Below are 25,817 nucleotides of genomic sequence, written 5' to 3'. Positions count from 1 at the left end.
GGGGTGAGGCTGCAGTACCATAATTGTGTTGCTGAACCAGTTTTGCTTTTATTGTTGTTAATCCTCACCAGAGGATATATTTTTCCATTGATTTTTGGAGCTGGCGGGAAAGAGACAGAGAGAAATATCGATGTGAGAGAGAACCATCGATTGGCTGCCCCCCAAACACACCCCGACTGGGCATCCAGCCTGTAAACATGGGCATGTGCCCTGACCCGGGATCCAAGGTGACCTTTGGCAGCACAGGATTCTGCTCAACCAACTGAGCCACACTGGCCAGGCCAGATTTCATGGTTTTAAAATTACTTATTGTGAGATAATAAAGTACCACACTTTTCTGGCATAAAAACATTGTATCTTATAACCAGCCTGCTTTATCCAATGAGAATACCAAATAATTGAAATTTTGCTAATCTTGCTCCCAACATAAAATTACAAGCAAATACCAAATCTTTCTACTAATCCATTCATATTAAGAAGTCTTATATTAAATATTTCATATTAATCTATTATTCCATAATATTTGCAACATTTTCATGAATAATTTTAGCAAGATTTGAAATTAAACTTTTTCAGACCTGAATAAAAAGTTGTCTGATATTTGACCAAATCCAGTTAAAAAGTACACAGTTGAAGAGTTGAATGAGTATGAAATAAATTCAAGCAAATATAAAAGTTTAAATTATTTTATTACAAAAATGTATGTAAAATAAACCATAAACACAACCGTTAAAAATAAAACAAACAGAACTAAGACAGCATATAAAACATTTCCAATGAAAAATAACAAAAACCTTATCAAATTGCTTGAAATTATTCGTGTTTTAGATATCTAACACTTTCTTTCCTAGACTTAAAAATAGTGATTTCCATTACACTTAGTTAGGCTACAAATTTTAAATATTATTTTTAAAAAGACAAACATATTCTCAAACTCAAGGATTAACAAATACTTGCAAAGTTACCACCAAAATCTGTAGTTAATTAAATCTTAAGTCCAGAATAAAAATCTACCTGAAATAATCTAACCAAACACCACCAAGTTACTTAAATGAGACTCAGTTTCTGGGATGGTATAAAGAGAAAATTTTAAATCTTATTCATATACAACATTGGATACACACTTTGTCAACATACTTTTAAAAACAAAACAAACCAGCCACCGTTCCTGAAAACCCTTCCTACACTATGTTGGAATGTAAAAACTTTTGATAACCTCATGGTTACATAAAAAAATAAGTTTTTTATTGTTGAAATTACAAATAATTTTTCTTTTGAACCAACAGAAGTTTTCAGTATTATGTCCAAAGCTTCTAGAAAACAATTCGCCGATATTAAAGCTTTTCATCCTCTTCCCCATTGAGAAAGGAAATAATTCAGTCTGCGGGCGACACTTAACCAGAAAGGATGACCCCCCGCCCGGCAGAGCCGGCACGCCCAGACATCAGGTTCACAGCGCTCTGCACACAGCAGTCTCTGAGGAAGAAGTTGCTCCCAGCCTCCTGCACTCACTCCCTTACTCATTTAACATCACATTTTGTAGTGACTCCATGACAAACTATTATTATTTGGATATCTTTGTCCAAACATCTACTGATGTCACACAAAAGAATAAATAACTGCTAATCTCTGAAGCTAAACCTTAATTTAAGCAATAAGGATTTGATTTACGTGACCGCTGTCGAACTTATCAGTTGATTCAAGTAAGAAGGTTCCATACTCATTAACACCATTACTCCACTTTTTCTGCAACCGTTTTCAAATTTCACAGGTAACATGCTACAGTAAGAGTTCTAAGGCCTATCATCAGTCAGGACAGCTGATTTGACAGATGATCGTCCATATTTTAAAAAGTCACAACTGTGTGCTTTCTTCCCCCTTTCTGGACAGAAACCAGTCTGGAAACACTTTAGGGTATGTATACTAAAAAGAATGACTCGTTCATGTAAATCCGTCCCCCGAAGTACAGAATGAGGGTGACTTTTTAGAACTATATCCTGTAAGAAACTTCATGAAAAATTCTTATACATACCTGTGTTTTTTTCAGAGCCTTCCTACAAAGACTCCCCCCACCACACACACATAATTTCTACAAAGAGGCCTACAAGATGGGGAAAAGTTTTATCATCAAGAAGACACTTTCAGTTTCTTTTTCTTGGCCTTCAGTACAGGAGGTAGAGAAATCTTAAAGGCAGTCCTGGAATGACACAGGGGAGAACACCCTTTAATGCTCCAACTCTAATGCACAGACAGACACACAACCTCAACGATACTTACTCGCAGGTGGTGCAGATGGGGCTGAAGTTGCAGAATACTGTAAATTAAAAAAAAAAACAAAAAAAAAAAACAGGACGGTTTAGAACCATACAGTCGAAATATTGTCTGAGCCCCCTCCAACGTGCAAAAACGGAAAAACATTGTCCATGAACTTACTTGACAAGCACACAGAACAGACATAGCCGATTTCAATAAGGTTTCGGTGACAGAAGCATGCAGCCCGGTAGTCAACGTGAATCGGGGGTGGGAGGATGAGCTGAGATCTCTGATCCTGATCAGGAAGAAAAACCCACTGTGGGAAAAAAAAAAGCATTGTCACACATTCAGCAATTGCTGAGCACCTCCACACACGGGCACAGCGTACAGCATTCTGCACACAGCTTACAGGGATCAAAGACTCCCCGAAGTCCACCCTTCTCGGCTTCCAGACCCCTAGGTCACCGCTTCAATCCTTCCTTCCAGTGACTAGCACTAGCCATCCTGCTCCCCTCCTTCCCCAGGAAACGAGTCTCACTAACTCAAGGTGTCAGGTTCACTGTCATGAGTCTTACCAGTAAATACTGAAGAAGGGATGGCATCTGAGGCACCTTCAGGTACAGGCCCCCCGTGATGTCACAAGCCTGCAAGACACACAGAGGACTCAAGCACACTAGGACTTGCTTAGCTTTTCCAGGGGACGTAATTCCCACCAGTAATTCTTTCGGTCTCCAAAAGAGCATATGACCCAGCAAATCCAAAGGAACCCTTCCCGGAGTGAGGACCAGGAACTTCCAGCTACCGTTCAGGATGTTCACACATCTTACTTTTGCCCTTGGCTCGCAGCCTTCCACTCTTCAGAGACCACAGCGTAGGACCACAGCGTAGGACCACAGTGTGTGTCCCTTCTTCTGTCTGCTACTGATACATTTTTATTCTTACCACGTTTATTCATTTTCTCTGTAATTTTTATTATCTTTTTTTTTTATCCTCACCTGAGGATATTTTTTTCATTGACTTTTAGACAGAGTGGGAGGGCGAGAGGGAGAGAGCGAGGAAAGAAACATGGATGCGAAAGAGAAACTTTGATTGGTTGCCTCCCACATGACCCTGACTGGGGCTGGGGAGCAAACCTGCGGCTGAGGTACGTGCCCTTGACTGGGAATCGAACTCTCAACTCTTCTGTTCTCAGGTACACACTCTAACCGCTGAAACAAACCAGCCAAAGCTCATTATATTTTATTTTTTTATGTTTTTATTGATTTTTTAGAGAAAGGAAGGGAGAGAGAGAGAGAGAGAAACATCGATGTGAGAAACATCAACCGTCCGCCTCCTGCATGCCCCCCACTGGGGATCGAACCCAAACCTGGGCATGTGCCCCAACCAGAAATCGAACTCGGACCTCTCAGTCCATGGGACAACTCTCAATCCACTGAGCCACACTGGCCAGGCCTCATTATTATTATTATTATTATTTTGCCTCCCCCCAAAAAATAGGGAGAATCTCATTGTATTTTTTAAATAACAACTTTGATATAGAATTCATGCTATAAAATTAACTCTTTAAAACTGTGGTCCACCCTGGCCAGTGTGGCTCAGTTGGTTGGGTGTCACTCCATGAACTGAAAGGTTGCCAGTTTGATTCACGGTCAGGCACACACCAGGTTCTGGGCTCACTCTCCAGTGAGGGCATGCAGGAGGCAGCCGATGGATAGTATGCTCTCTTATTGATGTTTCTCCCTCTCTCTAAAAGTCTACATCTATATACAAAGAGATCTGTCATTCTGGTTTCCTAATATTAACAATGGCAATTTTTGGATGATAGGATTTGAAGGGAATTTTTTTTTTTAAACTCTTTTAAAAATACTTTTCTGGCCCTGGCCAGATTTGCTCAATGGTTAGAACGTCAGCCCTTGGACCCAAGGGTCTCAGGTTCGATTCCAAATGAAGGGCACATACCTGGGTTGCAGGTTTGATCCCTGGCCCCAGCTGGGGTTGTGCAGGAGGCAACCAATTGATGTATCTCTCTCACACTGATGTTTCTTTTCTCTCTCTCTCTCTCTAAAAATTAATAGAAAAATATCCTCGAGTGAGGATTAACAAAATATAAATAAGTACGTTTCTGTATTGCTTGAATTTGTTTTAATGTATGAGTCACTTTTACAAAGTCAATCAAGTCATTATGTAAAATATAAATAAAAAGTTTGAAGGGACCAGAGAGATGTTAGTTCTCTAATCTATAGCATCATAAAAGCTAATCCCTAAAAATGGGTGAAGATGGGTGAAAGGTGTTTAACAATAGGTAACAGAACACCCCACGCTTCATAACCACGAACACCAAGCACTGGTTTAAAACGTACCTGTTGGAGGAGTCCTGAATCGGAGTCTAAAACACAGGCATCGATCAAAATATTCTGAAATGAATATTCCGAAAATATTATGGGAATGATGACAACAATGACTATCTTACACTGAGCATCTACTATGTGCCAGGCTCTGCTCTAAAATGGCTTAACATGCGTAGTAACTGTACAAGGTAGGTATTTGATTAGCATTTTGCAGCCCAGGCCCTGGCCAGGATGTGGTCACAAAGCCGGGGGGAGGCAGTGCTGTCAACCTGTTTGCCTGTCCCCAAGGCCCATGATCTTCTCACTACATCATGTGGGCACTTCAAGATGGAGATTATAAAGCGATAGCATTTTAGGTTACAACTCAAGTTTTAAATTTTCTTTTGTTTCTTAACATACCAAAGAAGAATTATATTAGTGACTATTCGTCAAGTTATACTGCAAACTGCAAAACCAGGGATTCTTAGCCTGGGGTCCAAGAACTGTCTAAACAGTTGCATGAATAGCCTGCATCCATATTAAAACCTGTTTGAATGCCCATTCTTCTAGGGACGCATCAGGTTCTCAAGGGGTCTAAGACTCAAATCACTGTACAAAATATGGACTCCAGATTCCTAGTCCATGAATAAGTCTATTTAGTCAGAAAACATCCCTAAGTAGTCATTCAAAACAATGGAATTAGTTCCTTCATTATGAAACAAGCATTACTGAACCAGAGGGTGTCCACCCACCTGCTTCTGTGCCGCGAAGATGACATTCATGAAGTTCATATACTGCAGCGCACTGTCTTCCGCAGCCTTGATCACCTGAAAACCACATCCACGTGAGCACCCTGCAGACACATCCCAGGGCTCCCTCCCACCACATCACGACATACTGCAAACTACAACCGACATTATTTTTCTAATTTGTCTAATTTGTCTACTTAGTTGTCATCACTAAGTAGTACCTATAAGGGTAAAGATGACTGGGGAAACGTCCCCCCGTCCCCCCTATCGAGAGATAACCCTTGTTGGTGGTTCACTAGAGAGCAGCTGCATGGGAATGGATATACACTCACACCCCCAACTCGCACTGAAAGGACAGTGCTCCACCTAGTGTCCTGCAACCTGCTTGTTTGGAGGGACATCATCCTTTGTGCTGACTTCACAAATCTCTGCTATGTACCCAGTTACCTGTAGGGGACCTTAAGTAGTGTGCAATCCTGTTTTAGACAGCGCTCCGATGAACACACTCACATGCCCCTTGCACGACTCAAGGATTAGCAAAGCTGCACATTTCACCCTGGCACAACAGACCACCTATCAAGCTGCCCTCCAGCAGAGTTGTGCTACTTTATCCTCCCATCAGTGACGTGGAAGAATAACCCCCAACGTCGCCCCCAATCCTGGAAACTGTCAGGTTTCTTGCATCTGTTCTGAGCAAGCAAACAATGAAATGAATGTGTTCTCAAAGGTTAACTGACATTCACATCTCATTTGCAGACTGCTTACATTTGCTACCTGTTTCTTTAAAGTAACCATGACTTTATTATTATTTATTTATTATTTATTATTATTCTTTAAATATTTTTCTTTATTGATTTTAGAGAAAGAATATCAATGGGAGAGAAACAGTAATCGGCTGCCTACTGCACATCCCACACTGGGGATCAGGCCCACAACCTGGGCGTGTGCCCTAACTGGGAATTGAATCGGTGACCTCTTGGTGCAGGGTCGACGCTCAACTACTGAGCCACATTGGCTGGGCTAACCCTGACTTTAAAAAATTAACTTAGCCCTGGCTGGTTTGGCTCAGCAGTTAGAGCATCGGCCTGCGGTGCAGAGAGACCCAGGGGGTTCAGTTCCCGCTAAGGGCATGTACCTCAGTTGCAGTTTGTCCCCGGCCCCAGCTGGGGTCATGTGGGTAGCAACCAGTCAATGTTTCTCTCTCTCTCTTCCCCCGTCTCTCCCTCCTCCTCTATCTGAAGATAAATGCAAAACTGTCCTCGGCAAAAGTGTCTTCGGGTGAGGATTAAAAAAAAAAAGTTAACTTATGACAGTTTTTACTTTAGAAATATTACAGTAATCCTCTGCCAAGCAGCTCTGCTAAATGTACCTTTTCCTAATAGTTTTGTTTTGTCCTTGTTTTGGGCGTTTTATTTCTTTATTTTAAGGCCTTAAACTTCCTCTTAAAGGTTCACATCAAGGCTCTCACCAACCCACGTTTATAAAGATGTTTTCTTCCAGCACTTGTGTGACCTGAATTTTTACACTGGAATACTTGATCTTTTCTAGAATGTATTTAGGTGTAAGCAGCGAGGTAGGCATTTAGCTTTCTTTTCCCCAGTGGCCTACCCATCGGCCCAGCACTTTTTACTGAATCATCGCTTTCACAATAAAGTGCTTCCTTTATTGCCAAGCTCCCACACGTGCCTCAGTTTACCTCTGGACTTGTCTTGTCCACGTTCTGTTTGCCTCACACTAGACCGAAACCATAGTTATCTAGTTTCATACTGTGTTTTAACACCTAAAGGGGTCAGCTCCTACTTACTCTCTTCCAGAAAGTTTCTGGCTATTCTACCGATTTATTATTCCAGATAATTTGTTGATTTTTTTTCTTTTTAACTTTTTTTTTTCTTTATTAATTTTAGAAAGAGAGGAAGGGAGAGGGAGAGAGAGACAGAAACAGCAATGAGAGAGAACATCGATTTGCCGCCTCCTGCACGCCCCCAACTGGGGATTTGGCCCATAACCTGGGCATGTGCCCTGACCGGGAATCGAACTGGCGACCTCTTGGTGCAGGGGTTGACACTCAACTACTGAGCAACACGGGCCAGGCAATTTGTTGAATTTGTTCAATCCCCCCACTCTGTCAGAAAAAAGGTATCATTAATATTCTGAGTTTGCAATGAATTTAGTTTAATTTTGGAAAGATTTAAATCCAAGAATAAAATATGGCTCTCCAGTTATTCAATTCTTTTACACCTCTCAGAATTTTAGTTTTCCGTCATAACCAGTTTGGCAGATTGCTTGTTAACTAATTCGGACATTTAATATTACTGCTTCTATTGTAAATGGGTCTTATTCTAACTGGTTATAATTGACATATAGTATTGACTTCTTAAAAATCTTACCAATATCCTTGCCTTCATTTCCTGATTATCTACAAAGAGATAAAAACAGATTACAATGTAACTGAACCTTATTAAACATATTATAAGGTTTTCTAACCAATTTTACAGTCCCATGTTACAGTAGTAAAATACGGATCAAAATCATAGAAAAACGTAGGCTCCTACCTTTAACCTCCTTGTTCATTCTGTGGATGTCTTATTTTCGCAGCGTTAAGGAACTTAAAAATATTATTGAATTTCATAAATTTTCATAGTAAACAGAAAACAACCTCAAATTTTAGGCAAATAAACCCAGTATGCATCCACATAGCTGAAAAAAAGAAACGTTCTATATACCATGAAAAACACACAAAACAAGGGGGAGTGGGGTTTCCAACAACCAAGTGCAACCAGCTGGGCCTTATAACCCGACCTAAGTACCTGTGTCCCAGAAAACTGAAACTATCACTAGACAAGCCTCAACCAATGAATGCATCACTATGTGGAACAACAAGTCGATGTTTCTCTCTCTCTTTCTCTATTTAAAAAATAAAAAATTGTGAGCAGAACGTGCTGAAGAAACGAGTTTCCCATTCTTCCCAAGTTTTTACAGCTCGTCCACATACACTGCGCAGCACCGCTTTGGGACACTCGCCCTCCATCCGTGTGGACACAGGCCAGGAGATGCACAGGCAGAGGCCCTAGCCAGGAGACAGCCTCTGACACTCGCCCTCCATCCGTGCAGACACAGCCAGGAGATGCACGGCTGAGGCACTGCCCAGGAGACAGCCTCTGACACTCGCCCTCCATCCGTGCGGACACAGGCCAGGAGATGCACAGGCTGAGGCCCTAGCCAGGAGACAGCCTCTGACACTCGCCCTCCATCCGTGCGGACACAGCCAGGAGATGTACAGGCTGAGGCACTGCCCAGGAGACAGCCTCTGACACTCGCCCTCCATCCGTGCGGACACAGGCCAGGAGATGCACAGGCTGAGGCACTAGCCAGGAGACAGCCTCTGACACTCGCCCTCCATCCGTGCAGACACAGCCAGGAGATGCACAGGCTGAGGCACTGCCCAGGAGACAGCCTCTGACACTCGCCCTCCATCAGTGCGGACACAGGCCAGGAGATGCACGGCTGAGGCACTGCCCAGGAGACAGCTTCTGACACTCGCCCTCCATCCGTGCGGACACAGGCCAGGAGATGCACGGCTGAGGCACTGCCCAGGAGACAGCTTCTGACACTCGCCCTCCATCCGTGCGGACACAGGCCAGGAGATGCACAGCTGAGGCACTGCCCAGGAGACAGCCTCCAAACGAGTGCAACGCCAAGGATACAGCAAAGAGCTTTGGCGAGGGATCCTGCTAGCAGAGCTTCTGTGTGTTGGCCCTTTATGTCACCTATAAGCAATAATAAAAAACAATAAAAAGGGAATTTCTTGAACTAAAATCATTTTCAAACCAAAGCATTCTTCAAGAATGACATAACACTTTCAAATTGGGTGTAAAAACAGCAATTTGTTCTAAGTAAGCAATTTTTTTTTCCTTTATTGGTTTTTAGAGAGAGAGGAAGGAAGAGAAAGAAACATCGATGTGACACTGACTGGCCGCCTCCTGCACGCCCCGCACTGAGAATCGGGCTCACAACGTGGGCATGTGTCCTGACCAGGAATCAAACCGGCGACCTCCTGGTGCATGGGTCTATGCTCAACCACTGAGCCACACTGGCCTGGGTTGAGTGAGCAATTTTTAAAGCATTTTCTGAATTTAAAATATCCTGAGGGGAAACCGGGACTGGGTAGGGCAGAGTTCTGGTGGGAAGACGAAGGAGTTCTGGGAGGGGTGTGGTGAGCGTGGTGAGTGTGCCTGTGCTGCCTCTGAAATGCTCACTTTAACACGGTCCAAGTGGTGCAGTTCATGTTACATGTATTTCACTGCAATAAAGAAACCCTGGTGTTATTTGAAAAAGTTCAGGTTCACCCATGGCCTACATAATACAGAAGGTCATGTGTAATTCAGGAGGCCTGGACGGTGGCCCTGGACCAGGCTCTGGCCTCCCTGCCCTGCTTTCCCCACCTCCCCCTCACCATTCTCCAAGAGAGCGGCTGGCCAGGCACAGGACTGGAGGGACTCCTCTGGCAAGCAGGGAAGAAGTCTGCAACTTGCTTGTAGCCTTGGGCGAAAAATGTCACTCTTAAGCAATATCAAAAATTTTAAGCTGGAGCTCAAGAGGGTGGGGAGCCCAAACTGACAGCTGTAGAACGGGACCTGCAGTGATCCAGGAGCACCGAGCCCCTCCACCCTCGCCCCCTGAGGTTAGACCAGGAAAGGTCTCGAACGCTATGCTGAGAAGCTAGGACTCTGCCCTAGAGGCCAGAGGTTCTGAGTGTGATTCTGAGCATCATGTGGGACCTTAATAGAAATACAAGTTCTTGGGACCACCCCAGACCCAATAAATCAGAACCTGCAGATGGGGGCCCAGCACTTTATTTTAATAAGCCTTCCAGGTGATTTTTAGCAGTGTTATTGGGTTATAACTTACAGATCATAAAATTCACTCCCTTTAAGTATGTGATTCGATAATATTATGTATAATGTAACTTCAGAACATTTCCCTCCCTCCAAAAGATCACATGAGCCCATTCCCAGTCACTCCCTGCTCCTTGAAGGCCCCCGGAAACCATGAAGCTACTTTCTGTCTTCACAGAATCGCCTTCCTGCCAGGTGATTCGGATACAGGCTGGTTTGAAACACAGTCTGCAGACAACAAGGAACTGGAGCAGAGAACCAGAGAAGGCCTTTAAGCCAGAGCATAGCAGCTCTGGTTTTGGGAGCTCTGGAGGCTAGGTGGAAAGACTGAAAGGGAACAGTCCGGTGTCGGTTAAGAAGCTGTTACCGAGCCCTCCAGCAGCGGCTCTCAACTGGGGCAACTGTGCCCTACATGGGACATTTGGCAGTGTCTGCAGACATACTAGGTTGTCACACCTGGGGAACTTTGTGCCATCTAGTGGACAAGGCCAGGGATGCAGTGAAGCACAGGACAGCCCCACTACAAAGAATGACCCAGCCCCAAATGTCAGCAGTACTGAGGCTGAGCTACAGGACAGATGGTAATAAGGGGTCAGACTCTGAAGGTAATTCTGAGGCTAAACTAATAGGGTTCCACAGCTAATTAGAATTTGGAAAAGTGAGGGGAGGTGGGTGAGCAAAACAGGGAATGGAACTGGTGTAACTGAGGGAACAAGAAAATGAAACTAATCTGGGGACCCTGTGGGACTTAGTGGAGACATCTGCACTTGAAAGAAAGACTAGATTAGAGGCAAAGATTGGGACGGATTCACATATAAACAAGAAACATAAGAGTGGAAGAGGACACACAGAGAAAGAAAAAAATGCCATGCAGAATAAAAATATGTATTTGAAGGGACAAGATGAAGGAAAAGTCAAAAATAGATGAATGGTCCAAAAAAGAGGAAAACCAGATCTATAGGGCAGGCTCAGAGCCAGAGTGTGTGTCAAGAACGAGAGGCTGGCCCTGGCCGGTTTGGCTCAGCGGTTGGAGCGTCGACCTGCGGTCCTGAGGGACCCGGGTTCGGTTCCCGCTAGGGGCACGTACCTCGGTTGCAGTTTGTACCCGGCCCTGGTCGGCTGTGCGGGTGGCGGCCACTCGATGTGTTCCTTTCACATCGATGTTTCTCTCTCTCTGTTCCTCCTTCTCCCTCCCACTCTGCCTGAACAAAAAGATGGGAAAATGTCCTCGGGTGAGGATAAAAAAAAAAACAAAAAAAACAAGAGGCTGGGCAGCAGTGTCAAACACGGCCGCGGTCAGATAAACGATGCACAGACTCTGATGACAACTTAAAAAAATAAAAGTGCCCTGGCCAGTATGCCCAGTAGTTAAAGCACTGCCCACGAAATCAAGGGTCTTGGGTTCAATCCTTAGTTAAGGGCATGTACCTGGGTTGCAAGTTGGATCCCCGGCCCAGGTCAGGGTCATGCAGGAGGTAACCAATAGATGTGTCTCTATCACATCGATGTTTCTCTCTGTGTGTCTCTCTTTCTCCCTCCCTCTTTTCCACTATCTCTTCTAAAAATCAGTGGAAAAAATAGCCACAGGTGAGGATTAAGAAAAAAAAAAAAGGAAGAGAAAATCAAGTAGGTAGTATGAAGAACCTCAAATCCTTGGACTTAAAGGCCCCCACTTTCAACTCCATTTGCAAAATAACAATAATGGGGGGAGGGGCTCTTACTCTTAGTCATTAGATCTTTGATCTCTTCCACAATCACTTCATTTGCTGCTGTCAACAACTCATACTTTCCGTCTTTACTCCCCGAGGGATTGAATTCAGAAGCCGGGTTGCCAGGGTCCCCGAAGAAGTCTCCAAGTCTGCCATTCTTTCCAGGATACAAGAATCGGCTGAAACAGCAGGAAGAAACCCAGTTACACCCTCACCAGACAGCAAGAGGAAAGTCAGCAGAGAAAACAAACAAAAACCACATTAACCCTGGACTCAAAGACTCTATAATTTCATTTTAAAAAATGTCCCGGCCGGTTTGGCTCAGCGGTTGGAGCGTCGGCCTGCGGTACAGAGAGACCCGGGTTCGGTTCCCGCTAAGGGCACGTACCTCGGTTGCAGTTTGTCCCCGGCCCTGGTTGGTCGTGCGGGTGGCAGCCACTCAATGTGTCCCTTCACATCGATGTTTCTCTCTCTCTCTCTTCCTCTCTTTCCCTCCTGCTCTATCTGAACAAAAAATGGAAAAATGTCCTCGGGTGAGGATAAGAAAAAAATAAAAAAATAAAAAATGCATAAAATAGGCAAAGTGAGAACGAGTCAGTCACACAGACCGTCTCTGAACGCGGAGGAAACAAACAGGCTGCACCTCTGGAAACGCTTGAGGGGGGCTCTCCCTCTACTTTCTCAGAGGACACCTGGAGATTCAGACCGAATTCTAACTACTATTAGCTTATTATGTGAGGTATAGTTATCTCCCCCAGTAATGAAAATCTGGTCCCAAGCGTCCCTAAAAGATTCTTCTAGCTGTTCATGACTTTTATAGTAAGACATGTTTGATTTTTCTAAAAAAGGGAAAACAGCCTGTCATAGCTTTTAGTGACATCTTAATCAGATCAGCATCATCTTTCTCTATTCTGAGAAGAATGTATGACGATGTCGGAGCGGGAGCAGCTGCATGGTGGCCCGTGGGCTCTGTCCAAACACCAAAGGAAGGCACTCCGAGAACCGAGACATCTGCCGACTATCCACTAATCTTACACCAAATGTGTTGATAAACAAAAGTCACTTCTACTGTGATGGACATTTAATTAAGACAGAGAAAAGCCCTGGCAGGGTGGCTCAGTTGGTTTGAGCATCATCCTTCACATGGAAAGGGCTCGGGTTCAATGCCCAGTCAGGGCACACACCCAGGTTGCAGGTTTGATTCCCTGGTTGGGGTGCATCTAGGAGGCAACCAGTCAATATTTCTGACATCAATGTTTCTTTCTCTCTCTCTCTGTCTCCCCCTTCCTCTTACTTCTTCCACCGGTGAGGATTAAAAAAAAGACAAAGAGCTGTATCTTACATGGAGATTAGATTCTACAGTCCATGCATGTGATGAGTAAATATAGTCAAAAGTACTCATGCAAATCTTTGCTGTACACGTGGCCATATTGGCACATCAGCTTCAGATCTATTCATCACCTTGCCATGACCCTAACATAGCCTGTTTTTTAGAAAAGGTCAGTTTCTCCAGCCAGGCAGCAGACGAAATAGGTGGCTTGGATTAAGAAGCCAATTTATAAGAGAAATCCTTACTTACAGACACCGGAATCACACACAGCAATGAATTCTCACACCACGAGAGGTACACAGGAGCCCAGGCTGGCTGAAGGGAAAGCAGAACCCTCTCTCTCTCACCTGTGCCCTGGGGCAGTCCCATGAGTGGAGCAGCAATGGGAGCTGCCAGCCCACTTTGATAGCCCTCCTTGTTGCCCAGAGTATACAGTTGAAGCTGTATAAGTCAAATGTACACCTGATGCTACTCTACTATACATCAGCTGATGAGGCCTTCAATACTCACACCCATCAAGGTGTACATGTACTGATTCTTTATGTTGTACGTATGGCTCACTGGTACAGAAAAAAATCCTGTGACATACTGCAGGAACAGTACATGCTAAATGGCATACAAATCTCACGGATGTTAAGCACTGAGTAGGTAATCATGAAGGTCATACCTCTCTTGAATGTGACTTGCGATCACAGCAAGTTTGTTGGAGCGATTCATGAATAAGTGAGAATTTCCCAGCACCATTACTGCATCTATGCATTTTGACAAAGTAAACTATTGAAAAAAGAAGATATCAGAAAGGTAAAATACCTGCATCAGCTTTAGAAACAATTAAGATTTCATTTAAATTTCAGACAAGTATTCACTGCTGAAAATTTGCCCCTAAAAAACTTGAAGACTACAGCTGTCTAATTTTACTTATGAGATCATTTCTACATCCATACAATACTGCACAAACATTTTCTGTGTAACACGTAGGGAATAGCAAACATCATTATCTCCTGTGACGAAATGAAGAGCCAACTATTGCTACACATGGAGTGAATACTGATACGCTGATTAAATTGGTGACTTATAGAAGTTTCCAGTTCATTCAATCAGCAAGTATGCTGAACACCTGTTATAGTTACAGCCCTTCTTTCACAGAAGTTACATTCTCACAAATGTTCACATTACTAAAAACATGGGTGGATATTTTTATAATCCTGGAATGAGGCATGTTTCTCTTAAAGAAAAAAATACTTCAGGCAGAAAATAAAAGACTGATAAATTTCACTCTATTTTAAAGTAAACTAGCTACACATATACCTACACTAGCTTTTGCTATAATTAAGATTTCATTTAAATTTTAGACATCATAAACAAACATGGCACCCTGGCTGGTTTGGCTCAGTGGTTAGAGTGTCAGCCTGCGGTCCAGAGAGACCCGGGTTCGGTTCCCACTAAGGGCATGTACCTTGGTTGCAGTTTGTCCCCGGCCCTGGTTGGGTTGTGCGGGTGATAACCACTCGATGTGTCCCTTTCACGTCAATGTTTCTCTCTCTCTCTCTCTTTCTCTTTCTCTCCCTCCCTCCCACTCTATCTGAACAAAAAATGAAAAAATGGAAAAATGTCCTCGGGTGAGGATAAAAAAAAAAAAAAAAGTGGGACCAGGGACTATAAAAGTGTAGCAACCCCAAAGGGAGCACAAAGTCACGCCTGTGTGATGGAGCACTTGTCTCTTGATTGTGAAGATGACACAAAACTGTGCAGGTAATAAAACTGCAGAGAAGAACCACACGCACAACCTAGGGATGTAAGACTGCTGTGATGTGAATGAGATCTGAGGGTGGACTGATGTCAATGTCCAGGTTTTGCTATTGCACCAGTTATAGGAGATGTTTCCACTGGGGGAAGCTGGGCAAGGGCACACAGGGACCTCTCTGTGCCATTTCTTATAATCTCCTGTGAGTCTATAATTACTATCAAAATAGAAAGTTTTTTATTTAAAGACCACATATTTCAAAAAATCAACATGTGAAATGTCCACTATAGAGACAGAAAGCAGATCAGCGGTTGCCTGTAATCAGGGGTAGAAGCTGTGACTGACTGTAAACAGGCATGAGGGATCTTTCTGGGGTGATAGAAATGCTCTAAAACAGAATTGTGGTCATGGTTACATAACTTTATTGTGGGTTCTACTGAGAATCGTTGAACTGTACATTAAAATGGATGAATTGTATAATATACAAATTATACCTTACTAAAGCTGTGTGTTTTTGTTTTTGTTTTTTTGGCAAAGCAACATAAACATATACTTGGTTAAACCAGAATTACCCAAAGGCCTCCTCAAGTAATCTTACCTGGGATTCCTTTAATGCTTGTTTTCCCCACCAAATCGGGTTGGTATCAACTATGATGACTAGAAGATTCAATTCATCTTCTGAAAATTATTAGACAAAAACAAAAAAACATTAGCCCCGGGAATGTGAATCCGAGCTCACATTCTACCTGCCTTCCCATGACTATGATCTGACAATCATGAGATTAACAGAAGGCCAAGTTCTTTTAAACACGTGGAGAGAGCTCTGCGGGCCCGGAGCGAGCTCTCGGGTCTTTCTCTGCCACGGCAGCTTACACCAGAACGTGAGCTCCACCAGGCGGGGATTGGCCTGCTTCGTTTCTGCTTACCGGCCGCTCCTCGCTCGCTGCCCAGTCATAGAGGACGCTTAATAAATATGTCTTAAACGAACCAAAGGTGTTTGTATTTTATTTTATTATTTCTTTATTGATTTTTGGAGGGAGAGAGAGAAACATCGATGAGAGAGAACAGGACTGGCCGCCTCCTGCACGCCCCGCCCTGGGGATCGGGCCCACAACCTGGGCAGGTGCCCCCCCCGGGAATCGAACCCTCTTGGTGCAGGGTCGACGCTCGACCAGGGAGCCACAGCGACCCGGCATTCGTCTGTCTCAATATCGCTGCTGTTCCCTGGACTCCTATTTAAAGCAGCTCCTCCTCCATCAACTCTTCTTTTTTTTTTATCTTTTATTTTTTTATTGCTGACAGTATTACGATGTCCCCCATCCCCCCCTTTATCACATCACCCCCTTATATTGTTTGCATAGCTCTCGTTCCCCTTCGACATTACTTCTGTGTACTCGGCTACGGTCGGTCTCACCCACCGGCCTGTCACCCCCACGAGGGCCTGTCGCGTTCTCCCCCCGCGCGTTGGGCAAACAACGCCTGGCAGACGGGAGGTGACCCAACACTGCTGACCGAGTGAACACGCTGCTGCTGCCCTAAAAACCAAACAGGTCCCGCCCAGCCCAAGGCATATAGCCCTCTGGCCGGTCCTGGCCGCGCCTGGTCCCTGCAGCGCCGGGGACCGGGTCCCGCCCGGCGCGGGCCTCACCGTCCGACACCATGGCGAGCGGAGTCCCTCAGCTCAGAGCCCTGGGAGTCCGGAGGGCATCCCGGAAGCCGCGCACCTCGACTTCCGGCGCCTCCGAGTGACGCAGGCGCGGTGCGGCCCAGACCGGCGCCCGCCCTCGGCCCCGCCCCCAAGGCGCCGGAAGTGGAGTTCCGAGCGGCGCCGCGCGCTGTCAGTCTCTGCGGCCCCGAGCCGGCGCGGTCGCGGCGCTTAATCCAGGCGGCACGGGCGGCTCCGGGCCCCCCGGGCTCCGCGGTCCGGAGGACGCCATGGACGACAAGGGTAAATCGGGACGGAACGGGCCTGCTGGGTCTCAAGCGGAGCCGCGCGGGCGTCCCTCCAGCCTGGGCTCCGGGAGAGGTCACTTTCCGAGCTCGGCTGGACGTGGGTCCTCTGATCCTCCTCGTGGTCCTTTATCCAGGGGAGGGACCCCGCGTGGATCCGCAGACACCTTCTCTCCCCGCGCTTCCTTCCAGTGCCCTCGTCCCAAAAAGTGGGACTGCGAACGGAGCGTGCGAGTCTTAGGAGCCTTGAGGTCCCCGCAGGTGGAGGAGGAAAGAATAAGACTCCCTGCCCTGTTGACTCTGCTACGAGAGTCAAGGGAATAAGGCGTGTTTGATGTGTTTGTCCGGTGTGGTGACCAAAATGCTGTAGGAAGTGAAATACAGGGGCTGTTGTAGCTTTCATGTTAAAAATGAAGGGGGCTGGCCCTCTGCGTGCACGTAAATAGTCTGTGTGTGAACAGGCTGGACTTAGCATAGATGGACTGTCGCAGGGGTGCTGGAGAAATTCATAAGGTGGTTGCATCTTGGGGCCTCGGACAAGAGGGAGAATGGTCTTTCAGTATCATTTAGTAGATGTCATCGCTAGCCCCGTTCACCATTGTCATTCCCCTAAAGCCGGACACCCTGAAAAGAAAGTTTTTGAATGCATCTTGTTTTTGGACCCATATCAGCACACAGTGGTTGGAATATCTAGTTAGCATCGTAACTTAACCTAGACATGTCCTTTTAAATACATGATGAACTTTTTTGTTGTTGTTAATTCTCACCCGAGGACATTTTTCCGTTGATTTTTAGATAGAATGGAAGGGAGGGAAGGAAAGAGACAGAGCAAGAAAGAGAGAAACATCGATGTCACATCGATTGGTTGTCTCCCACACGACCCTGAGCAGGGCCGGGGATTTAACCTGCAACCCAGGTACATGCCTTTGACTAGAATCAAACCTGCCACCCTTTGGTCCACAGGCCAATGCTCCAACCCCTGAGCCAAACTAGCCAGGGCTTATGTTGCTTCTTAAGGTCAACAGTTATTGACAAGCTCTCTGGCCTTCCATCCTGCTAAATGGATTGGATGGATCACTTTTTTCTCTCTTCCTAGAGTTAATCGAATACTTTAAGTCTCAGATGAAAAAAGATCCTGACACGGCCTCAGCAGTGGCTGCCATACGGACTTTGCTGGAGTTCTTGAAGCGAGATAAAGGTGAGGGTCGTCCTCGAACACACTGGGACTTGGGAAAGTCTCTAGTAACTGCTAGAAGTATAGACAGTGAGAGATGTGTGTGTGCCTATATAAGGTAATGTCTCCCCAAGTTCAGCATCTTCTTTCATTTCAGTCTTTCTTTTAAACTGGAGTGAGCCCCCAAGTTACCACTAAATGGATTCCCTTTCATAAGTGAAATATACTTTGAATCAAGAGTGACCATTTTATATCAATTTGACCTGGAAGCTTAAATTATAGCAGTTCAGCTTTCCAACTTACAATAGCATCCAGACACCTGATCCTCACCGGCACCACCTCACAGACCTCATCTGCTGCTGCTCCTTCATTTCCTTCTATGTGCGCCCTCTGACCTGTGCTTCAGCCATGCTGGCCTCTCTTTCTTTCTCACTGAGTTTGTTCCCACCTCGGGGCCTTTGCATCATCATAGCCTGCTCCCGGAATGTTCCCACTGGATCTCTGTGTGGCTGGATCCTTTCCTCCTCAGGTCTCAGTTCGAATGGCCTCCACTCCAGGAAGCCATCTCTAGTCACTCCACCATAGCTTCGCCTTTTGCATCACTGTGCTCTTTTCTGTCCTCGTGACAATCTCATTAACTTCCTTATTTCTCCGTGTATTTGTTCATTTTCTGCCTCTTCCACTAGAAAGGGAGTTCCATCAGAGCAGGGACCCTGACTGTCTCGTTCATGGATATATCTCTGGCATCTAGACTAGTGCCCGGCACACAGAATGCACCCAGGAAATATTAGTCGAATGAATAAATGAAGGAGTTGCAGACCCGCCAAGGGGCTGTGATACTATGATGAACATCACATTTTTCATGTGATCAATCCAGGGGAGACAATCCAGGGCCTGAGAGCGAATCTCACCAGAGCCATAGAGACCCTGTGTGGCGTGGACTCCTCCGTGGCCGTGTCCTCGGGCGGGGAGCTCTTCCTGCGCTTCATCAGCCTCACCTCCCTGGAGTACTCTGTAAGCCCTGCCCTCCCTCGCGCTCCTTGTCCACTCCTCTGTTTGGCTGCGAATATTCTCGGCTTTGCCTGGCCTTCCCCCTTGCCCTCATTTTGCCCTTCCTTTCCTAGGATTACTCCAAGTGTAAAAAGATCATGATTGAGCGGGGGGAGCTTTTTCTCAGGAGAATATCGCTGTCGAGAAGTAAAATTGCAGATCTGTGCCATACTTTCATCAAAGACGGGGCGGTGAGTCAATATCGTATATGGTAACTGGGAACAAGGCCTTTGGAGTTCAGCTCCTGGGGAAAATCCTGCCTCTGCCACTTATTTGCTGTGTGACCTTGGACAAGTCGCTTAACCTCTCTGCTGTCTACTCATGGCTAAATAAGAGAATAACAGCACCTACCTCACAGGGTTTTTGGGAGGACTCTGCATTGCACCAGGCACACAGTAAGCACTAGGTAAACGTGGCTATTATTGTCACAGATGTTGTTTTAAGCAGGCAGAGAAACACAGTGGGACAGCATGGGGGATTCTCGAGTTAATAAGATGCCTTACTAAGGAAATATTTGTATTATTGGATATGTACTCCATTAATATGAGTTAAATCAACACAGAACAGTTCTTGTCACTGGTTAATGCTGTCTGTCTTCCTGGTGAAGGTCAGCACTGGATTGAGATTTTTTAGCTTCATGTCAAACGCTGTCACAGGGATGCAAAGCGGCTGGGTGCTGCGGGGGAGGCGAGACCGGAGCTGCAGGTTAGGTCGGTCTCCCAGCACAAGGCCAGTGAGACTTTTATGACGTCTGCCACCGGCGTGCCTCCTTTCTGCCAGCAAACCACCAGAGACCATAAAATCACTGACACGCATTTCGACTCTGAAATCATGTTTTATCACCCTCTCCCCAAACTTTGAAGTGTGTTATTAAATAAATGACGTCACGGATGCGAGCAGGACTTGTACAAAAGCCAATTGCAAACAAAGCCCTTTCTGGCCGCGTGAGCTCGGTGAGCTGCCGGTGTTCTGTGGGTCTCGCCTGCTCCCGTGCACCTTAACGTGGACCACCAGCCTGCAGCAGCGCGACGGAAAATACACGTAGAGCGGAGCCCGGGGAGCTTATTAAATGCAGATTCTGATTCAGTAGGTCTAGGGCGGGGCCTGAGAACCCGCATTTCTAACCAGCACTCGGGCCGGAAAGGGGCTGGGGAGCCATGTCCGTCCATCTTGCACTGTCCTCTGTACTCCGTTCCTCAGGAGAGGGGTGTGGTCTGCACATTGGGTGTCTGCCCACAAATGGGTTGTTCACCCCAAACGGTGTCCATAAAAGTAAAATAATTAGTTGACCAACATTTAGATACTAGCATTTTGGCTCCTTGAGAAAAATCAGGATGCGGCTGCAGTGGGACCACCTGGCCCGAGTGTGCACCCCACAGCTGAGAGATGGGAAAGCAACCCAGAGGGCTCTAACGGAGCCTTCAAACATGAAGGCTTTTGTCCACGGGTGGGGATCCCACTTCCATACCCGCTGTGGGAGGAGGAGGCCCACAACAGATTCCTCTGGCAGAAACCTTTTTCAGCTAGTTGTGGGCTTCAAACTTGGGGCGCTACCCAGGACCTTCCGATCACAGCTGGTTTGGGAGGAAGCGTACAGGAGAGCCGGGGTGCCAGGGACGCATCAGGGCGGCCCAGGGTGTGGGTGGTCGTCCGAGGCTTGCCCCTGACGGAGCTTTCTCGGCCCACAGAGAATACTAACTCACGCCTACTCCCGAGTGGTCCTGAAGGTCCTGGAAGCAGCCGTGGCGGCCAAGAAGCGCTTCAGTGTGTACATCACCGAGTCGCAGCCTGACTTATCCGGGCAAGTATCTCTGCACTAGGCTGTGTGTCCAGACGTCATTTTAAAGAGCAAACTGAGGATTAGAGGCCATTGTCAGAGGAGCCAGAACATGCCCCGATGTGCCAGTCAGCACTGCCCGACTGCGCCTGCTCCTGCCCCCGGAGAGGCCGTGAAGTTACAGTGGGTCACAGTGCGGGACCGAGGGGTTTATTTAGTAGTCACGTCCGAGGAACAGCTGACGTGACTGAGCGTTGTCAGTTGAGTGACTCATCATACAGCAGTCTGGGACTCCTGGGACTTTCTCTGATGTTTTCAAAATGTCGTTGCAGTAAGAGAATGGCCAAAGCCCTGTGCCACCTCAACGTCCCTGTCACTGTGGTCCTGGATGCTGCTGTGGGGTAAGCACCCTGTGTCCCTGGTCGTAATTACTTGTCCCCAGCCTGTCCCAGGGTTGTCCTGGACCAGGGTTTGCAGATTGCAGGTCTGAGCCCCACTCATAAACCTGCACTGGGGAGCATCCTGCCTCTTGATTGACAGCTGCCCTAGACCAGCAAGCTTGTTACAGGGTCTTGATGGTGCACACAGAAGACAGGCTGGAGGATGCTGGGGAGGGGGTTGTTTATGTAGCATTATGGTGCATTTGAAGAGAAAGGTGCAAAGGTCGGGTTAAGGTCAGCACATGTGATTAGTGCTCCCCCTTCATCTGAAGACGTGGGTGTCCTTCGTCTCACCCATGCCACTCAAACCAAGGTCACCCGTCGGTGCACCTCACAGGAGAGAACAGGAGTAACAATCTTACAGAGAAAACACATAAGGCAGATGAGTGAGGACATTAGGAATGTGTTCAAGAGTGAGCATTTGGAAGAAGTCTACTAGAGGCTCACTTTGAAAGGTGAATTGGCCTTCGCCCTCCCTGAAAGCCCGCGTCAGGGCTGTGAATGCCGGTTCTGTGCGGACTGAAGCAGCGCAGAGAACAGGGCACCCCGCGTACCACGGTCAGTGCCGGCTCTTCTGGTCTTGCTCCAGGGACGCACGCCTGTGCGCATCCTTGGTGGCAGAGTGAATGGGTCGTGGCCAAAACAGGTCTCACTGCCCTGGCAGCAGAGCTGACAGAGGTGCCAGGGGCTGCGTCAGGTGTGGAGGGTCTTTGAGAGCAAATTAGTTACAAGGGGAACTTACCATGAGAAAACGCATGTTAATCTTTGCAGGTGGTGATGCTGCTAACAGGAGCCAAGAAACGAGCATAAACATTTTTTTGTTAATTCCTTAGCTACATCATGGAGAAAGTGGATATTGTCATAGTTGGTGCTGAAGGAGTTGTTGAAAACGGAGGCATTATCAACAAGGTAGGAGCCTTGTTCTCCGCAGTCCCGAGTTCAGGCACGGGATGTGCCTCAGGCCCGGGTCGCCGCAGCGGTGCGAGCCAAGTTGTGGCTCAGTCACCTGGTCCTGCTTGGCGCAGTGACTCGGTTCCCAGCTCCCAGAGGCCATTGCAGTGGTCGGTCCAGTTTGGGCCAAGTTCCCTTCTGCTTTGGAGACTGATCCTGTGTAAGTTAGGGGAATGTGATTTATATTTCTGCAAAACATGTTTTAACTGAAATTGAGTTTTTTGGTTGGTTTTTCCTTTGAATGTATTTGACATCAATAGAATATGTTAAAATTTCTCTATCCAATGCTTAACCTGGGAAGATTTCATGATAGTTTGTTTTCTGTGTGTGTGAAAATATGTATAACACAGAATAGCCATTTTAACAATTCTTGAGTGTGCAGTTCAATGACATTAAACACATTCACACTGTTGTGGTACCATCACCAGTTTTCACAACTTTCCCATCACCCCAAACAGAAACTGTCACCATGAAGCAAAATTCACCACTCCTGCTCCCCGCATCCCGTAGTCTTTCTGTCTCCAGGATTTCTGCCTATTCCAGGGACCGCACAGGAGTAGACTCATGGCTTCTTTCACTTAGATGCTGTTTCCCAAGGTCACTGAGGGCGTGGCATGTGTGTGCCAGCATTTCGTTCCCCCTTGTGGCTGATCATGTTCCACTGTGGGAAGGACCACATCTAGTCCATCTATTCATCCACGGATGGGCATAGTGTCTACTTTCTGGGTTTTGTTTTTTTTTTTTGAGAGAGGCACAACTGGTTGCCACCCGCACGACCCCAGCCAGGGCCGGGAACAAACTGCTACAGAGGTACGGGCCCTTAGCGGGAACCGAACCTGGGCCTCTCTGGCCCGCAGGCCAATGCTCTAACCGCTAAGCCATACCGGCCGGGGCCCTGTTTGGCTATTGTGACGCTGCTGTGAACATGGGTGCACAGCTGCCTGGTTGAGTCCCTGGTCTCCGTTCTTGTGGGCATACCTAAGAGTGGATCTGCTAGGTCACATGGCAATTCTGTGTTTGGCTTTGAGGAATCACCAGTTGTCCACCAGCAATGTACAAGGATTCATTTCTCTCCTCCTTGCCAACACTTAAAAAAAAAAAACCAACCATAGCATCCTAGTAGGTATGCAGTAATAGTTTATTATGGCTTTGACCTGCATTTCCCTAGTGGCTAAGGACCTGGAGCATCTTTTCATGAGTTCACTGCCACTTTATCTTTGGGAAAATCTCTTTTGTTTTCTTTTTAAAAAGATCCTCTTCAGTTCCCAAGTCAGAACTGCATGTATTCCGTTCACTCATAGTCTCTGTTGCTTCCCCTTGAGCTGCGCTAAGATCACGCCTGTCTCCTTTCTCCGACTTCCCAGATTGGAACCAACCAGATGGCTGTGTGCGCCAAGGCCCAGAACAAGCCTTTTTACGTGGTTGCAGAGAGTTTCAAGTTTGTACGGCTCTTCCCACTAAACCAGCAAGACGTCCCAGAGAAGTTCAAGGCAAGTTTTACGTCTTTGAAGGGGTATCCGAGTCTAAACTGAAACCTCGGGTGCGGGCTGGGAGGCAGGAAGGGCCGGGAGTGGACTGCGAGCTTCGGAGTCAGCTGTCTGGACTTGGCTCCCTTTTCTACCGCTGACCGACCTTGCAGCTGGAGCTCCAAACTTCCGTTGTCTCCATGATAAAACAGTTCAGCAGTCACTGAGACTCTGAGACAGTCCGTGGGCAGAGTGGAGCACAGTGCCTGGCACATGGTAAGCTCATGCTAAACGCTGTTACCTTGAGGGTCTGGAGGAGTCTGGCCAGCACACTGCGAGGACACGCGGTGTAGCCTTCTGGGCCAGGCCATCCCATAGCACCGCCCTCCTGCCGATGTGCTCGTCACTGGCTCCTCTCGTGTGCGGAGGGCAGGTTCAGCGGTCACACGCAGATCACTCAGGCCAGGGCCTCAGTGCAGAGCCGGAGTACGTGGGGGCCGACTAACGCGAGCCTCTTGTCTCCTCAGTACAAGGCGCACACTCTGAAGTCTGTGCAGACGGGGCGAGATCTCAGAGAGGAGCACCCATGGGTGGACTACACCTCCCCGTCCTTAATAACACTGCTGTTCACAGACCTGGGGGTGCTGACACCCTCGGCGGTCAGCGACGAGCTCATCAAGCTGTACCTGTGACAGGACCCCCCCTGCACAGCTGCCTCGCGGTGTCAGGAGCCTCTGCCCTCCGTGCGCCAGGCCTGGCGCCTTCGGTTTTTAATAGAGATTTATGGACTAAGGACCTAAAATCCTAAGTCCTGGCGAAGTTTTTACTCTTTTCAGCCCCATTTAAACATGTTCCTGCTTCCCCTAAAACGCAGCCTAAAGGTACTGACGGTTTCCAGATACTTTCACTCACTCGTTTAGAAAAATACACGTTAGGTTATTGGGTCCTTACTCCCCAGACCCCTCCCTTCACCCCTCTGCACGACACTGATTTGCCAAAAGCACCCATTGAAGACACACAGCCCCAAAGAGCGGGTGTTCCTCGCTGCGCAGGCATCGCTTCGATGATGAACAGCTGCCCGACACGTGATACTGTGGCGCCTTACAAGCAGCAGCAAACACCTGCTCGGCTGGCACCGGGCGTCCCGTGGCGAACACGAGCCAGGCGCCGCCCTCCCCTGGACAGCATCGAGCCAAACGGAATGGAAACTGCGAGATCCCAAGGAAGGTGGAAATGGCGTTTAGCAGGAGTTTCCTGCAGACTCCCCACTTTCGAAGACGCCTTACAGAACATTTGTACATGTGAATCTTAACAGGTTTGGGACCTGAACAACTTTTCAGATTTGTACTTGAGAACAAATTCAGCATCTTTTCAAATAAATGACATGAAAGACTTTGATATGGTTTTGCATCAATACTAAGAGCTGACCCAGGCCGTTGGCCATCTTGGCAAAGACGGTGTGGCCACATTCACACTCTGAAGACAGTCAATTAGAAAGGCAGTTTATTCAACAGAAGGTATAATAGTTTTCTTGCCCAGAATATGGCTTATTTCCTCAGTTTTTCAGATACTCCCCGAGAACAGGGACTGTTCTAAGAAAAACCCTAGAAAACTGGTCCCTAAGCTGGTGTCCTGCGCACTGCACCAGAGATAACGAAGTCCAAGGGTGAGGACACAGGGAGCTCAGGCCTGGAACACTGAGGAACTTTAAAAAGCCTCAAATCAAATATGCTTCAGTATCTGTATATTAAAAATAAGTATAAAATAGGCCCAGAAAAATGAGTTCTTTAGTTAATAGGTGACCTGTCAAAATAAATATTGACATCCATTATTTACATTAAAATAATTTTACATCTACTGTGGGACTTCAAGGTCGGTATGTTTTTTAATAAAATATTCATGAGTGTGCCCAGCCGGTGTGGCTCAGTGGACTGAGTGTCATCCCATGGACGGAGAGGTCCCGGTGTGATTCCCAGTCAGGGCACATGCCTGGGTTGCAGGC

At 46.8% G+C, this 25,817-nt stretch overlaps 2 protein-coding genes across 5 annotated transcripts; one reads left to right on the top strand and one right to left on the bottom strand.

Annotated features, from left to right (window-relative positions):
• Positions 1-2,079: 2,079 nt before the first annotated feature.
• GTF2H3 (general transcription factor IIH subunit 3) lies at positions 2,080-16,742 on the bottom strand. 4 transcript variants are annotated; one of them, XM_036276671.1, is made up of 13 exons: positions 16,656-16,742; positions 15,606-15,685; positions 13,931-14,037; positions 11,946-12,112; positions 9,034-9,096; positions 7,882-7,911; positions 7,717-7,745; positions 5,333-5,407; positions 4,614-4,667; positions 2,829-2,897; positions 2,434-2,569; positions 2,278-2,314; positions 2,080-2,197 (listed from the first exon to the last, which is right to left on the bottom strand). In XM_036276671.1, exons 1-13 carry the CDS (start codon positions 16,666-16,668, stop codon positions 2,128-2,130), a joined length of 930 nt encoding a protein of 309 aa, XP_036132564.1. In that variant the 5' UTR covers positions 16,669-16,742; the 3' UTR covers positions 2,080-2,127. The 4 variants fall into 4 exon arrangements, with proteins under 4 accessions (XP_036132564.1, XP_036132565.1, XP_036132566.1 ...); XM_036276672.1 differs by lacking the exon at positions 2,829-2,897; XM_036276673.1 differs by lacking the exon at positions 2,829-2,897 and having other exon boundaries at positions 2,434-2,548.
• A 127-nt stretch (positions 16,743-16,869) lies between these two features.
• Positions 16,870-24,698, top strand: EIF2B1 (eukaryotic translation initiation factor 2B subunit alpha). The gene is made up of 9 exons (XM_036276675.1): positions 16,870-16,955; positions 18,054-18,155; positions 19,009-19,145; positions 19,256-19,372; positions 20,870-20,982; positions 21,291-21,359; positions 22,232-22,307; positions 23,714-23,839; positions 24,343-24,698. Exons 1-9 carry the CDS (start codon positions 16,943-16,945, stop codon positions 24,505-24,507), a joined length of 918 nt encoding a protein of 305 aa, XP_036132568.1. The 5' UTR covers positions 16,870-16,942; the 3' UTR covers positions 24,508-24,698.
• The last annotated feature ends 1,119 nt before the right edge of the window (positions 24,699-25,817 follow it).

Source organism: Molossus molossus, unplaced genomic scaffold (assembly GCF_014108415.1).
Source record: "Molossus molossus isolate mMolMol1 unplaced genomic scaffold, mMolMol1.p scaffold_m16_p_22, whole genome shotgun sequence".
Classification (NCBI taxonomy): domain Eukaryota; kingdom Metazoa; phylum Chordata; class Mammalia; order Chiroptera; family Molossidae; genus Molossus; species Molossus molossus.
Note: the sequence above shows the minus strand (reverse complement) of the source record. Positions and strands in the feature narration are given on the sequence as shown.